The sequence below is a fragment of the Typha latifolia genome, chromosome 1 (assembly GCF_019914945.1).
Source record: "Typha latifolia isolate L0001 chromosome 1, TyphaL0001v2, whole genome shotgun sequence".
NCBI classification, from domain to species: domain Eukaryota; kingdom Viridiplantae; phylum Streptophyta; class Magnoliopsida; order Poales; family Typhaceae; genus Typha; species Typha latifolia.
Window position 1 is genome coordinate 11726921 of NC_133086.1, and position 16017 is coordinate 11742937.

Consider the following 16017-nt stretch of genomic DNA (forward strand, 5'->3'; position numbering starts at 1 on the left):
CGCCCTTCCCTTCTAAGGGAAGGAGATAGAGGGAGGGGAGAGAAGGCCCACGAGGCCGCAGTGCCGGCGGCGCAGCACGAGGCCGAGAAGGGTAAGTAAAGGGGAAGAAAAAGAAAGAGAGAAGGAGGGCTCGACGGCGGCGGGGCACGCTCCATGGCCGGCGGCCATGGAGGTCCCTCCTCCCTTCACCAAGGGCCCGAAGCCCATTTAGAGAGGGTTTCTCTTTTTCTACCAGAGCCCTCGGATTGGCGGTTTGACGCGGAGTTGTTGGCCACCACAGACTCCAACGACGGCCAGGGGGAAGGAGGTTAATCTATTGAATTTAACGGCGGGGTAGGAGGGCTTATCGATTCGTGCGCTTGGCCTCGTCGGCTCTAGTGTCGGCAACTCGCGAGAAAGGAGAGGGAGAGAGGTAGCGAGGTGGAGAAGAAAATATGGGTTGGGATGGCTGCGGTGAGTGGAAGAAGTGGAGGATTTAATGGAGGTGGGGATGGTGGCATGCATGGCAAGGGAAGAGGAAGAAGAAGAAGAAGGACAGGGGTGGCAGGGTGCTACATTCCTAAGCATTCCAAAGAAACAAGAACCCTATTTATAGATAATCAAACCGAAGAGTCATAAATCAAATAATAAACAAACTAATAAACTTTGTTGAACCAATCTCCTTATATTTCTCGAATTAATTCTCCATTTTGCTATAGATAGAGTTTAAATCTGAAGAATCTTTAAAAATTTTAGATCATGACATCACATAAGCTAATTAAATAAATTCTAATCTACTAGGATTCCAACTAAATTACCTAAGCTAATAAGATTAATAGACTTAATCTATCGAGCCCAATGTCTTATGAGGTGATTCGATTATGTTCGAATCACATCAAAAACTATAAATGAGTTCAGACTTTTTGGTAATTTACTAATTTTATTTTTTTTTATTGGCTAAATTAATGAGCTTGCTTATTTATTAGAGATATAATTATTATGAGGCATTTTTTTAAAACTATCATAAGCCATTACTTTGCTCCAAAGTTTAGTAGGAACATAATAACGAAAAAAAAAATTTAGAGTCCCCATAAAAGCCAAGTATAGTTCAGTGGGTATAAATATAATTAACCCTTAAAATATAATTAGTCAGGTTGAGTTTTTTGGGGGTTAAAAAAACTATGCATATGATTCCGGGAGGATTTGAGAGTGGCATCATATATTTTTTAGTATTTCACTACCTAAGAATCGGAGACTTTTATCAAATTAGAAAAGCCAACTCCAAATAGCACTTTATGTGCATACATCCAACATGGCATCAACAAACGTTAAAACTAGCTAACATATCCAAGTGAATAAGTTTCAAGCTGACCAATTGGTTCATAATTTGTAACTGGGCTTAGTTTGATCAAAATCTCTCCGTACTCCTGTGGAAGATTCAAAGAGATAAGAACAAAGAAAAAATTGAATAGATAAAGCCTCAATCCCTATTATTCAAAGTTATACCGCGCCTTTTTAAGTGAGTCAAAAAAGACTATATTTGCCCTGACGTAAAAGTAAATAGACACCTTGGACCATTCAACAAAGAGAGAAGAAGCAAAACGTTTTCACACTTCTATTACAGTGCACATTTATGAGCAACAGCCATAAGAATGGTCATTAGAAGCAATGGCGTTTTCACACTTCTATTACAGTGCACATTTATGAGCAACAGCCATAAGAATGGTCATTAGAAGCAAAAGCGAGAGTTCTACCTTGAGGCTCTTTGCATTCTAACTGAGCAAATTCATACAGGAACCCAACTAATCAATGGCATCATCAAACTCGGATTCCGTTTCAGGGGGCGATGTTGCAATTGTTATTGGTAAGTAGACTCTTCTTATCCACGATGCAGAAAGTTCTCTATACATATTTTTCAGTTCATCAAACTATGTACCTCCATCAATTCTTTTTCTTTTTTTGCAGTATCAGTAATCACGATTGGCGCAATGATAATTGCTGTAACATATTTCATATATAAGTGTGTCAAGCAGTTCAGATCAAAGCGAAACAATGCATCTATAAACACAACTATCAACAGCTCCACTGCCATCAATGATGTGTCCACTTTGATCACAGAATCATGGGATACTGAAGTAGGAACTGTGAATAGGTTCATTGATGACATCTTGAAAGAGAAGCCGATGAGATTTACTCCACAGAATCTAAAAGAATTTACATCAAACTATGCAGAGAAGCTGGGATCAGGCGGTTTTGGTGTCGTCTACAAAGGGAAGTTCCCTAGTGGAGTTCAGGTTGCAGTGAAAATTCTAAATGGGACTCTGGATAAGAGGGCTGAGGAGCAGTTCATGGCAGAGGTTGGCACCGTTGGTAGAACAAATCATATTAACCTGGTCAGGCTTTACGGATTCTGCTTCGAATCAACCATGAAAGCGCTCGTGTATGAGTACATGGTGAATGGATCGCTTGACCGATATTTGTTCAACACAAACTACGAGATCAAATTCGAAAAGTTGTATGAGATTGCAGTAGGAACAGCAAAGGGGATCAGATACTTGCATGAGGAATGTGAGCACAAGATTGTGCACTATGACATAAAGCCAGGCAATGTTTTACTCACTGCAAACTTCTCGGCCAAGGTTGCAGACTTTGGACTTGCAAAGCTTTGTGATAGGGCGAACTCACAGCTCACAATCACAGGAGCCAGGGGGACTCCAGGCTATGCTGCACCAGAGCTGTGGATGCCAATGCCAGTGACTGATAAATGTGATGTGTATAGCTTTGGGATGCTCTTGTTTGAGATCCTAGGGAGGAGGAGGAACCTGGAGTTGGATAAGCAGCCTGAGAGCCAAGAATGGTATCCGAGATGGGTATGGCAAAAGATGGAACAAGGGTTAATTGGGCCAATTCTATTGCAATCTAGGATTGCTGAGATTGATAGGGAGAAGGCAGAGAGGATGTGCAAGGTTGCATTGTGGTGTGTTCAGTACCAGGCAGAAGGAAGGCCTCCAATTAGTACCAGGCAGAGGGGATGAGGAGATTATTTCGCCCATAGATCCATTTGCATACTTGGCTTCTTTCAGTCCAGCATCTTACTCCAGTAGTAGCACAGGGGATTCATCTTCGCAAGCGCTTATTAGTGGTAGTAAACTAGCTGCATAATTTGAAATTTTTTGTATTATTTTATGCTAGTGAGTGCTATTTTTTCATCTTCTTAGCATTTGGTTGCTTAAATATCTTAAAAGAAATTTAGCACAATACTAGTTACTTCAGTTTCATTGATAAGAAATTCAGCTAAAATTGACATCGGCAAACAGGCAGAGCTGAACAAATTTCTCTATACAACTTATTACCATCGAGAAAAGAGAGCTGGGATTTTGAAATTGCAATTGCATTAGATTTAGCTGAACAGCCAGAACTTACAGGTTCTAGAGAGACAATGCTTAACGGATGATATACGACCACCTAAATTAACAACCACTCTCTGCTATTGGCAGTGAGGCAGGAAAGATATGGTTACACCAAAATGGACATGTGAGAGAGATTTCCTTTCACTGCCTCCGAGATCATAGCAATGATGCTACAATCATATGAAGTTGCTTATCATTGGAATTACACTTCAATGGCCAAAACATACTGCATGAGAAAAAAAAACATATAAATGATTCACATATTGCCGCAGGCAAAGGAAGAAAATGGAGAGGGCAAATGAATTTACCATACCATCAACATATTTAGACAACTTGCCCTTTGCCGACTTCCTTAGTTTTGCTACATTTAGTACCATCCTTGCCCTAGAAGAAATTACAAAGGGGAGAAAAGATAAGGAAACTCCATTTGCATAATTAGAAAAACAAATAGATATTCAAGTCTTCCTGTGTTTATCAATTAGCAGTGGCATTGAGGATTTTCCTTTTTATGAGGAAAGGACACATAACAAACCCTTCGAGTTGTGGAAACAAGAAAAGCCTTTTATATATGAACAAGTACACTAGCAATATAATTTATCATAAGGTAATGGAAAATAAAATATTGACAGTAAAAGTTTAAACTTGAATGAGTATTAGATCTGCAATGCACGTGCATAACCATTAAGTTATCTCATGCAGGTAAGGGCAGAGATAGATTTTACTACACGAAGAAAGCACCAAGTATTTTACAAGAGGATGTCTTCTCTGTCTGATCCTATATGTTTTGGAACATTGTACCACATTGTGGCGGTAAATAATGAGTAGCCAACAGCAAAACTTTTCTTATGTCTCCTGATGACACCAATAGTTTAACAAGATGAGCCAAGATAAGAATGATTGTACCTTCAAGAAAAATATTACTAAATTTTAAAGCTGAGAGAAACCCTCCAAATACTAAAGGCAAATTACAAAGGGAGCTAATGAATATCCAGAAATGCACACTACAAGGTACAAGCACCGATTTCACATACCTATATGGATCTACAAAAGCCAAGCTGTAAATGAAGTGCCATAAGTCATTTATGTATGTCTTCTCTGATATTCATACTCCAATTTTAACAACATTAGCAGAAAGAAAATTTCATAATTCTGATGATTTTAATAACATCATAATATACCATTTCATGAAAACAAGTATTTGAGATCAACAAATAGAGTTAGAATTTGGCAACTTCAAAGACCAAAACAACCAGGATAAGCTTCGTAGACAAAATAATCAAATCACCATGGAACCTATTATTCAATTCTCCAAATAGTGCTACTTGCTAACTAATCAGAATCTACCGCACCAATTGAAATTTTAAACACCACAATATAATTAATGTTAGCTTGCGAAAAGGAATGAATACCTTTAGCTCTTCCTATGGCTCATACTTAATAGACTTGCAATACTTGTAAACATTGATTTGAGCTTAGGTTCTATTTGATTCTTCAGATAGTTTACACCTCAGAGAAGAAGACAACTCTGTGCATTAATAGACCAGCTTTCTCCTCCACATAGGCTCCTTTTATTCTAGAATAAATTCTAATGGGCAGATCCTCAACCCAAGGAAATAAAACACTAACCATTCAGCTACTAGCCAATTGACCTACTAGATTTTAAGACGAGCTCCACTCTACTCTCGTAGATATTAAAAGTTGACATTGAAGTTCACATTGTTGGCTTGTTGCCCACTCACTATCCTAGTTATTATAGAAGTAACTTTAAACTGATTTTCCATCATATTTGTCCATTTTTCTCAATATGGTCTTGTTGCAAGCTTGGTTAGCCTTTAGCATTTTCATACTTCACCTTGTACCAAAAACCAACTTGTTTTAACCTGGTGACTGATGTATCATTTCTACCCATTACTTCTCCCTTTTATATGCGATACTTCTGCTGATGTGATATACTTTTGAGTTTTGAGCTTTACTTATTATATTTCGTCATCATTATTTATTGTTTTTTGTAGCATATTCTCCTAACTTATTTCAACATTTATATGTTTTATAGGTAGTAATATTTATGCTTTCATGTATCAAATGAAATAGCATATGCTCCAATGGCAGTAGAAATAGAGATTGAAGATCTACATAAGAGCATGATAAAAAGCTTGTCTTGACGTGAGGCACCAAAGAAAATCTTTAGAGATTTCTACTCTGGTCACTGTTCAGGATTGTATATCTTCAACATAAGATGTACCTTTAAAATTTCTTTAATATAGCAGAAAAGAAGGTAAGTACCTTCAACAACATAGTTACTGAATGAGTGTGACTAATTATTTGATCAATTTTATGAGATCATATCCCATCTAAATAGCAAAGATTCTCAAATATAAGCCCACGGATCATTCTTCCAAAATTCAAACTTAGAATAAAGCGTCTAGTAATCAGCTTATGGTTTACAACATAATTTATTAAGATAAACCTTTAATTCTCAAGCTTCAAGCATTTTCTTGAAAAAACCATTTTGCCTCTTCTTGTGGCCACTGCAAAACTATGTAAAGATATAGGGAGAAACTTTGTACTGGTAAGAACTGGCACCATACACTAGAGGAAGGGATATAAACTTCAACTGTAATGGGTCTTAGGTTAGGACCTTCTACTTCACCTTTCTTACACTGCTGGAAACAAATAAGTCATGCAGCTTGAATTGCACAAGAAAATTACCTCAGTTGCTAACAATTATCAAATTTTCTACTGCTAGTGATATGTGACTATAGCCTACTTTTCTCATATGCCCATTGTTATTTCTCATGAAGTGTACTCCTTAAACTATGAGAATTAAGAAATTTCTGTTTCTGTAAAATGTGACAATATTACCCAATTTACCCTATTCCCTCTAAGGCAACCTAGATGAAGTCTTGGAACTATCCAAGAACATTGATGGAACAGAATAACATGCTATGCAACTATCCAAATGAATGGAGAACAAGACTCCACAAGCAATCAGAGATGGTGATATCCACGATAGACTAATCAATCATGTGATGGTCTTTTCCAATGCAATGTCCTTTCAAGCAAAAAATATAAAGCATGTTGGGGAAAAAACCTACATGGCAGGACGAGAATGATAAAACTGAAAAGGTAGTTCCAAATTACATATAGGATCCATAAAGCCAATCTCAAATTCTTCTGATTGAAAATTTAAGTGTTCCAGGAAAAGAAACTTCCAAATTATTTCAATATGGAATTGTGTTATCTAGTAAACTATCTAGCGGGATGGGGATGATGAGAATGATACACTATAGCATGAGTTACCTCAATAGTCAATATTATGACCTTAAAATCATATCTGTGTGCGAGAGTCTCATTAAAGATCAGTGAGCATACATTATGAACAATACATGAGAATCATGAGATTACCCTCTTTTTGTAAAGTTCACCTATCACTACAAAATTTACTTAATTCTTCACAAAATCATCATCTGAGCACTTAGATCTCCTTTGTTCTTTCATTACAAAAACAAGTTCCAAGTTTCAAGATACATCCTATTCACAAATATTAACGCCCAACATTGCAAAGAACTGCAAATCCTCATCACTCACTGAAGTGGAAATTTTTGTGTCTCCTACCAGATACTTCCTTGGGTCAAAAATATCATGGCAAACATGATGACATGTAACACATGCTATACAAATATAGATGCACAAAAGAACCATTGCAGGAAATTCACTGACCACATTTTCCCTAAAAATAAAAAGAAAACGAAAAGGTAGAAGTCCAATTTCCATAATATCAATGACCATAAATCTTATATAAAATCATGTCATGGAACCTAAGAATAATGTTCTGCACCTTCAACAAGACAATTATGCCCCAACTCCTACCCCATTGACCAAAAAAAATATATTTTAAGTAAACAGCACAGGGAAAGAAAGATCATGCAGAGCTTTTAACAGTAAGAGTGTAAGGCACAGTAAAGTCCAATCACCCAAACTAGATGACAGATCTAGAAGAAAAGCATGCGATGTAAAAGCGAAAGGTAAAACAGTTTGTTAACATTATCAGCATCTCCACGTCACTATAAACTGTGGCTTGTAAGAGATCACAAGTTGCACTTAATTTAGGACAAATCATTACAAAATGTTCTCATGGTAAACAGTAGGTCGCTACAAATTTTCTACAAAAGGTCTGGCCAAAATCAATTCAGCCACCCTTTTGTGTGTGAAAAGATAACAAGTGATGGCTCACATGTGACTTCCAAAGAAAGGTACAGATCCAATCAATTGATCTAAGAAAGCAATCCTTAAAGGTTAAAAAAACAATCACGCAAGAAAACAGAGAACTAAGCTTTCTCCTTTCAAATCCAAATTATCATAATTTCAACTCATAAACCAGAGTCAAATTAGCAGGACAAAAGGAGGGGGATCGATTTAACGGGAAAATACTCTACTAAAAGTGCAGCTAAATCCAGATTTTGAAGCACAAAAGATCCATTGAGGATAAAATCCCACAAATTATCAACAAAAAGAAAAAGGATTCACCTTTCCATTGTTCTCGTAGTAATCATCCAACGCCCACTGATACTTCGACTGGTTCAACCCAAACCAGTCCGCCAAGTACTCATCCAAGCTCGAATGCACTGCCAACCAATACCACCAAAAACCTCAAAACCTATACGAAAGAAACCCTAACAACCCATCACACCAACCATCCAACTCCAACCACCAAACACCAAGAAGTTACCATCTTGGACTTTTGCAACGGCGTCCCAGAAGAACCCAAAAACGGAATCCGACGACCTCGCCGCCGGCTTCTCGAACTGCTGCGGCGGAACCTGAACCGGCGGGGGCGGCGCCACCGCCGGCGCCGGAGGCGCCTTCTCCGTTAAAGGAGATGCCTTTGTTGGGCTAGGTCTTGCTATCTTCGACCTCGGGGACTCTGACAGCCTCGGTGTCGGCGGCGGTGTGATGAAGACTGTCAACCTCCCGGCTTTTCCGATCACCGGCGGCGGCGTGGCCTCCCGCGATAGCGATGAGGCCATTAACGGCGAAAAAGAGAGAAGGAATTAGGTACAGGTTTAGGCTTAGGGCTTTGGAAGAGTGAGGGAGGTTATGAGGAAGCTCGAGACGCCATTGTAGTGGGAAAGGGAGGATAGCTTTTAAACAGCATCCAATGCGGTTTCCTTTTTTTTTTATTGACCTTTCGATCCGAAGACCTTTGTCTTGGTTTTCCTTCAGATTCCGGTTTTCCTTCCGATGGGGGGTGAGGATATCATTCCACTGGTTTGCCCCTGGTTTTGTACATATTAGCAAAAATGACACTGTTGCCACGTTGTTGGCGTTCGGATTGGTCATAAATTTGGGAAAGTAGCTTTAGTTTTTATTTACCAAACTAAGGCCGTTTGAGTGCGACCGAGGTAAAGAAAATTTAGAATGGGAATAAAATAGGTATATTATTTCAGAATTTTAAAAAAATAGTTAATTGAAATAGGTTTATTTTTATAATTTTTGGCTAAATAATAATTGGACTTAATTCATCATAGTTTACATAATATAAATATAGTCACAAATGGATATTTTATATAAAAGTCTATTTTATTATAAATATATTCCAATATATTATTAAGTATATGATAGTTATATTATATCATTAAACTTAAATCTAACAGTAATATATAACTATAAATAGTACATAGATAAACTGAGGACAAATTGATTATTTGTTTTTTGAAATAAATGGATGACATGTTTTAAAAAAATTATTGTAACCAAAACTATAAAAATATCTAAAATAATAAAATTTATAAACTTTATTTCACTGAAGTATCGATAAGTTAAACATTTTACTTATCAAATATAATATTAAATTTAGTAATGCGTCATCATTAACTATCCATTTGTTTAGGTTATATTAAACTTCTAAATTTATTAGTAATTTTCGATCAGATTTATGAGGTGAGCTATCTAGAATAAGACTCGTATTAAGTTGGTAAAATACGCGAGGTAATTTTGTGGTGAAAAATGTCGGGCACCGACAAGGGTAGAACAGGAAAAATAGATTTTAGTAACGTTTCATGGATTGTTTGGGCGGCGGTTGCCGTTCTGACACGAATTTGAACTGTGTAATTGCCGTTTAATACAACTCAGAGGAGGATAAGATCATCTCGTCCTTTTTCAAGGTAAAATTTGCATATAATGCCATGTTATTTAATAAAATTATGATTTACTGTCTATATTTTTATTATTTATATAAAAAAAAATCTGTTTACTATTTATAAATTGAGCATTATAATTTAGTAGGCAAAAAATATATTCCGAATTTTATTTAAAGTGAAAATATTTTATTAATTAGAAATATTTTATTTCTATATAATTATAATGTTCATAGGGGAGGTCCGAGTTAAAGTCAAAAGACATTTTGATCTATAAATTTTATATATATATTTTTTTTCTCTATAATTTTTTTTACTTTTTAATATTACATTAAATATGATAATTATATTGTTTGCGTAGTTCACAATTAAATGTCATATTTTCTTAGTGTAGTTTAAGCTACCTAAACAAATAATGCTAGCTAGCCACATTCAGTGTTTAGATTCAACTCAAATTTGATGAGATTACTTAATTTTCCACTTTGATTTATAGGGTGATTTGCATTAGAAATGCATAATTATTTTATTTTTATAAATCAGAATCTCTTTATATTTTTCTTACAGGGCAATCTTTTTTCTTCTTTTAATTTTTCTTTTGGAGTATGATAGAATGGCTGGAGTTTATCTATGCAATTAATGACTTTAAATAATAAAAAATATGTTTCGCAATTTTATTACGTAATTTGTGGTCATGGAACACAGTGCCTGTTTGTTTTAAGATTATATTATTTTTCTATTTTAGATTAAAAAATAAATATCAATTATCTCTGCTCTAGTACTAAAGTTATTTCAAAAAATTTATATTATCTTCTAACATCTACCTATCTTATTCCACAAATTAAACGTTCTCATTCAATCTTTTATCTTTTATCTTTCTTTTTCTTAAGTATGCATTGTGTACACACAAGAAATTAGAATACTTTAATTTAAATACATGTCAAATTAAGAGTCCTTGAATCAATTTCCACTTTTATTGTAATTTTATATCAACTTTATGCCACATTAAATATAATTATTACATTATCCTATACTATAAGTAAATACTAGAATATTCTACCTTTAGATTAGAGATATAATATTAAAAGGAAGAATCTATAATCTCTCTATAAGTAGGGGTGGGATACGTTAACCGCAATCAATGAGTCTAAATAAATATTTAATTATTTTTCATAGTTTTATTGTGTCACTCTTAATTATTGAACACTCGTATTATTATGTCACTCTTAATTATTGAACACTTATACGTTAACCGCAATCAATGAGCTAGACAATCGAAACGTTTGTCGTCAATGAGTTTGACTAGAAAACTAATTATGCTTTATAGTTTTATTATATATTTTATTATTAAACACTTGTATTTATAGGAATTTCGTAGTTATTTTATTTAATTTCTAGTTTTCCCTCAATTCTTACGTACGTCCATTCAGTAACTTCTATATATAAAAAAAAATCTTGTGTGCAATATTTATATTTAGTGAGGCACTCGTAGAATGATAAAGTTGGAAAAAGAAAGAAAAAAGAAATTAATATGCAAGAAAAACATAAAATTGGCATGACTCACAAAATAAAAAATGTACGATGTATTTTTTTAAATTATCCTTAGTTTACATGTTGATTGTGATCTAAATCTCGTTTGGTTTGTAACATAATTTTTTTTAAAATAATTTTATGCACATCTCTTAAATATAAATTAGATATATTTATAATTTTATTCACATTTTATTATAAAATATAATTATTATTAATAAATTTATGTAAGAAATTGTGTTTAGTTATCAAACAGTGATTAAGTATGTCAACTCCAATAGAAATATTATTTAAAAAATATGCATAATTTTATCGCATAAAAATTCCTTCTTTTATTAAAGACTTAAATGGTAATATAGGTTCAGATGGTTGACAGTTGGGAGAACAGGTACTTTCCTAGAATACAATATTCTATAAATTTTCTTAATGGCAATTATATATATATAAAGTAGCAGAATCAAATACTATTCGCCGACTAGAGACTTTACTTGAGTAACAAGTCAAAGTACTAATATAAATGAGCAAAAGTTCCTAGTCAAAAGTCTAGTACTGAGAAATTTTCACCCTATATTTTAGTAATTTTTTAATCTTTCATGTCACATCTAGGATTAACTAATCTCTAACAATATTCCATTAGGCTGCTAATTTTGCTTTTTTAAAATAGTCGAAGTGGAAGTAACGCGTGATATAAACTTATATGCAAAAGAAAGGACCGGATTATAAATAACTCAAAAGATAAGTGTTAATAAATAAAATATCTAAAATTTAGGGTGATTCTATTCTCGTGAAACTAATAAAGCACGTACATGCACTCAATCGTCAAAGTTGCACATCAATGAAGAGATGCCCCACAAACATACATAGCTTTTGTAGTCATCTTTGCCATCAATGAATGTGTTATCTATTCAAAAACTTTTTTGAAGATCGTCACCGACGGAGAAAAGAAAAGCTAGTTGTCACTTGGATAATACTAAATTATTTGTTTAGATTCGACTCCCAGGGTAGTGTATTTGCGAATTTGGTCTCTATCTAAAAAGATTAATAAAGGCTATTAATTAAATTCTTACTTCTCTCTCTCTAAAAAAAATTTCTCATAATGTCAGTGTTGACAATGAGCCCCAAAAAAGCTGTCTCACTGCAAATTGAAGCCTTTGGCAAAATAATAATAATAATAATAAATGAGAGAAATTTGCAAAACTAACTGGAAGGCAATTATTTTTTTATTGTTTATGAGCTTGAAATTTAAATATGGGTTGGTTAAAGAGCCAACTAACCATACTGTCGAGCCATCAAATGAATTGAGCTAAGCCACTAAATCACTAAATAATTTTTTTACAATATTATTTGGAGTTGGAATCGAACTCATAACCTCCTTAGTCATGGGTTTTGAGTTCTTGTGGAGATGTTCTTTATATCCCACAGTTCAAGTTCAATCTCCTCTCAATAAGCTCTTTGCTTAAGAATACTAATATTCATGTTAGATTCTTTGATGACTATTATGATATTTAAGATCTACACAACCAAAAGATGATTGTCAGGGGTAAAAAGCTAGTAGGTCTCTATGTTTTTGAAGCTATTTTCAATTCTAACATATGCCTACTTCCATTGATTGGAATGCACTTCAATTTGTTGCTAATGATGTTTCTTCTAACATATGATATAAAAGACTTCCATTTATCTTTTAAAAGGCTTGACTTGTTGAAAGATCAACTTCAGTTTGATTCTAATAAATCAAATTTAGCTCACCCTTGTTCAATTTGTCAATTAGCAAAACAACAAAGATTGTCCTTTGTTTGTCACAATAATATAAGGAAGAATATATTTGATCTTATTCATTGTTATACATGGGGCCCCTATCATGTTCCATCTCATACTAGTTATAGATTTTTTTCTCACTTTGGTGGATGATAGCACTAGATTTACCTAGATTTTTCTAATGAAGCATAAGTCTGATGTCAGTTTCCTAGTACCAAGATTTTTCAAACTTATTGAGACATAATTTGGTAAAGTCATCAAGCAATTTCGAATTGATAATGCATCTAAACTCTAGTTCATAGAGTTTTTTCATTCAAAAGGGGTCATTCATCAATTCTCGTGTAGAGAGTCATAAGCAAAATTCAGTGGTTGAGCGGAAACATCAACACTTCCTCAATGTTGGTCATGACTTGTTCTTTCAGTCAAGAGTTCCTATTCAATTTTGGGGGCAATGTGTTTTGACTACTGCATTTCTCATCAATTGAACTCCTTCACCTCTCCTTCATCATGAAACTCCTTATTCTCTTCTATACAAAACTCTTGTGGAAAATAGCTCTCTCAAAGTTTTTGGAAGTCTATGTTTTGCTTCTACCTTGCCTGCACACAGAACCAAGTTTCAACCTCAAGCTACTCCATGTGTTTTTGTTGGCTATCCACCTGGTAACAAAGGTTATAGATTATATGATATCATCTCTAAGTTTTTCTTTAATTCTAGAGATGTCTTTTTTCATGAACATTTTTTTTTCTTTTCATACTATTTCCTCTACTCAGGATGTAGTTGATCCATTTCCTGATTTAGCATTAGCATTTTCTTTTCCTGATTCCACTCTGTTAGGTTTTTATTTGTTGGCAATTATGTACAAAATATTCTAAGTGTATTTTTTCATGTATATGAGCTTTATACAAGTCTAGAATATCTCTGGTTTGAAGAATTGCAAGATTATTGGAGAAAAGCCGTTGAGTTCACATTGCGTTCACAAACGCGTTCGAACGCGGGTACTACGTTCACACAGACCGAGAATTGCGTTCACAAACGCGTTCGAACGCAACCTGAAGAATTCAAGTTGTCGCGTTCGAACGCACTCGGGCTCGTTCAAACGTACCTGAGATCAAGTCATGCCGTTCGAACGCACCCGAGTCGCGTTCGAACGCACCAACGAAGTTTGATAAAATTTGGACTTTCGTAAGTACGGATAAAACTTAGATTTGGCTCTATCTTGGAGATCATATATAAGGATTGTGTTGCCCTATCTCTAGGGTGGTTGAAGAAGCATTATTGAAGGAGACTTCTTGAGGCTACATCGGTTCTTCAACTAACAAGGTTCTACTGATCATTAAAAAATTAATCTTTCGTCTTAAGGGTTATCTAGACGAAAGATTAATCTCGAGGGTTACTGAGGTTGGACTTCAATCACGAGAAGTAGTGAATCGTGGGTTCTAGCGAGCAAGACTAAGAAGAACAAAGTCGTTTGGATCGACAGGTTGTCTTGTGAGTCAGTCTTGTAACTGCTACTATTCTAGTGATTGGTTTTGATCCGAGTTTGGATCTGTGGTTTTTTCCCGTTTGGGTTTTTCCACGTTAAAATCTTAGCGTTCATCTCTGCTTTCGGTCTTAATATTTCTATGGACTTTTACTTAAGCGAACGAGTTATATCATTGCCTAGTATTTAGATACATACTTGTGTCTAGGGGTTTTTCAATTTGTATCAGAGCGGGTTCTCTCACTCTTTGAGAGAGATCAGATAGGCATGGATTTTCATAGAGATGGACCATCATCTATTAGATCTCCTATCCTAGATAGATCAAATTATGAATATTGGAAAGCTAGGATGAGAGCTTACTTGAAGTCTATAGATGAACGAGTATGGTTTGCCGTTGTGAATGGTTGGAGTCCACCAATGTACATGGTGGATGATAAACTTGTTGATAAACCGATAGAGTCATGGGATAGGTCAGACTATGAAAAAGTTGGATGGAGTAACAAGGCAATAAATGCAATTTTTAGTTATGTTTTATCGAAAGAATTTAGAATAATATCTACTTGTGAGATAGCAAAACAAGCTTGGACGATCTTAGAAACTACTCACGAAAGAACTATGGCTGTAAAACTTTCTAAACTTCAGAGGTTGACTACTAGTTTTGAAACTCTACGTATAGAGAAGAATGAGACATTTGATGAGTTCTATGCAAAGCTGAGTGATATAGTCAACTCCAGTTTTAACCTAGGAGAGAAAATTCCTGAAAACAGAATTGTCCGTAAGATCCTTAGATCTCTTCCAGAGAGGTTTCAGGTGAAAGTTACATCTATTGAGGAAAGTAAGGATATCGATTCTATGAAAGTTGAACAATTGGTAGGAAATCTACAAACATTTGAGTCCAGTCTTTCAAAACTGAGGAAGTCCAAAGGGATTGCTCTATCCACAGTTGAAGAAATTATATAGGAGTTTGATGATGAAGGTGATTTAGATGTTGAGATGTTGGCCATGTTCGTCAAAAAGTTTAATAAATTCTTTCGGAAGCCAAACAAGTTAAATGCTGAAAAACTTGAGAAAAACAAAGCCTTTGTGAAAAAGAAGAATACTGCGAGTTCGAATATAGGTGTGAGCAACAACAGTGTCAAACAGAAAAATAAGAATTCTGAGAATAAAGTTCGATGTTTTGAATGTTCTGGTTTTTGACACATAGCACAAGAATGCCCTAATATCCTTAAGAAGAAGGGTAAAGCTATGAAAGTTACTTGGGATGACTCAAATGAATCTGATGATGATTCTGGAAAAGACGAAGAAAACTTTGTTGCTTTTGCCTCTTCTTTACTTAATATCGATTCTGTTGTTGATACTGATAGTACAGATGATTAGGATATGTTACCAGCTGAGGAAGATGAATCTGAAATTCAAAAGGCATATAATGACCTGTACCTAGAGTCGTTTAAACTCAAGAAAAACAATCTTAGACTACTTCAACGACTCAAGGTAATCGAACTAGAAAGAATTCAATTTGAGGAGAAGTACAAATTGGAACTTGAACGTGTCAAAGACTTTTCTGAACAACTTGACAATGCAAAAAATAAAATGAAGGCTGATGAAATTGAACTAGAGCGACTGAATAAGGAAGTGACATTTCTAAAAGGGAAGAACAAACTTGACAAGATTCTAAAGGCTCAGATCTCTGAAAAAGACAGATATGGTGTTGGATACACTAGTAATTTA

The 16017-nt window shown here is 34.8% G+C and overlaps 1 protein-coding gene and 1 pseudogene across 2 annotated transcripts; one reads left to right on the forward strand and one right to left on the reverse strand.

Annotated features, from left to right (window-relative positions):
• Window positions 1-1654: 1654 nt before the first annotated feature.
• LOC140798458 (rust resistance kinase Lr10-like) lies at window positions 1655-3205 on the forward strand (annotated as a pseudogene).
• Window positions 3206-3354: 149 nt separating this feature from the next.
• On the reverse strand, window positions 3355-8639 carry LOC140798468 (uncharacterized). 2 transcript variants are annotated; one of them, XM_073152307.1, is made up of 4 exons: window positions 8119-8639; window positions 7917-8014; window positions 3703-3773; window positions 3355-3615 (listed from the first exon to the last, which is right to left on the reverse strand). In XM_073152307.1, the coding sequence occupies exons 1-3, from the start codon at window positions 8414-8416 to the stop codon at window positions 3714-3716; spliced, it is 456 nt and encodes a 151-aa protein (XP_073008408.1). In that variant the 5' UTR covers window positions 8417-8639; the 3' UTR covers window positions 3355-3615; window positions 3703-3713. The 2 variants fall into 2 exon arrangements, with proteins under 2 accessions (XP_073008408.1, XP_073008417.1); XM_073152316.1 differs by having other exon boundaries at window positions 3698-3773; window positions 8119-8584.
• Window positions 8640-16017: the final 7378 nt, after the last annotated feature.

What these genes read in the sequence shown, in the direction of transcription:
- LOC140798468 (XM_073152307.1), bottom strand. Translation starts at nt 8,416, where the DNA reads ATGGCCTCATCGCTATCGCGGGAGGCCACGCCGCCGCCGGTGATCGGA. An exon ending in CGTTGCAAAAGTCCAAGATG is followed by an intron (nt 8,015 to 8,118) that starts GTAACTTCTTGG and finishes ATTGGTTGGCAG; the next exon opens with TGCATTCGAGCTTGGATGAG. An exon ending in ACTACGAGAACAATGGAAAG is followed by an intron (nt 3,774 to 7,916) that starts GTGAATCCTTTT and finishes AATTTCTTCTAG; the next exon opens with GGCAAGGATGGTACTAAATG.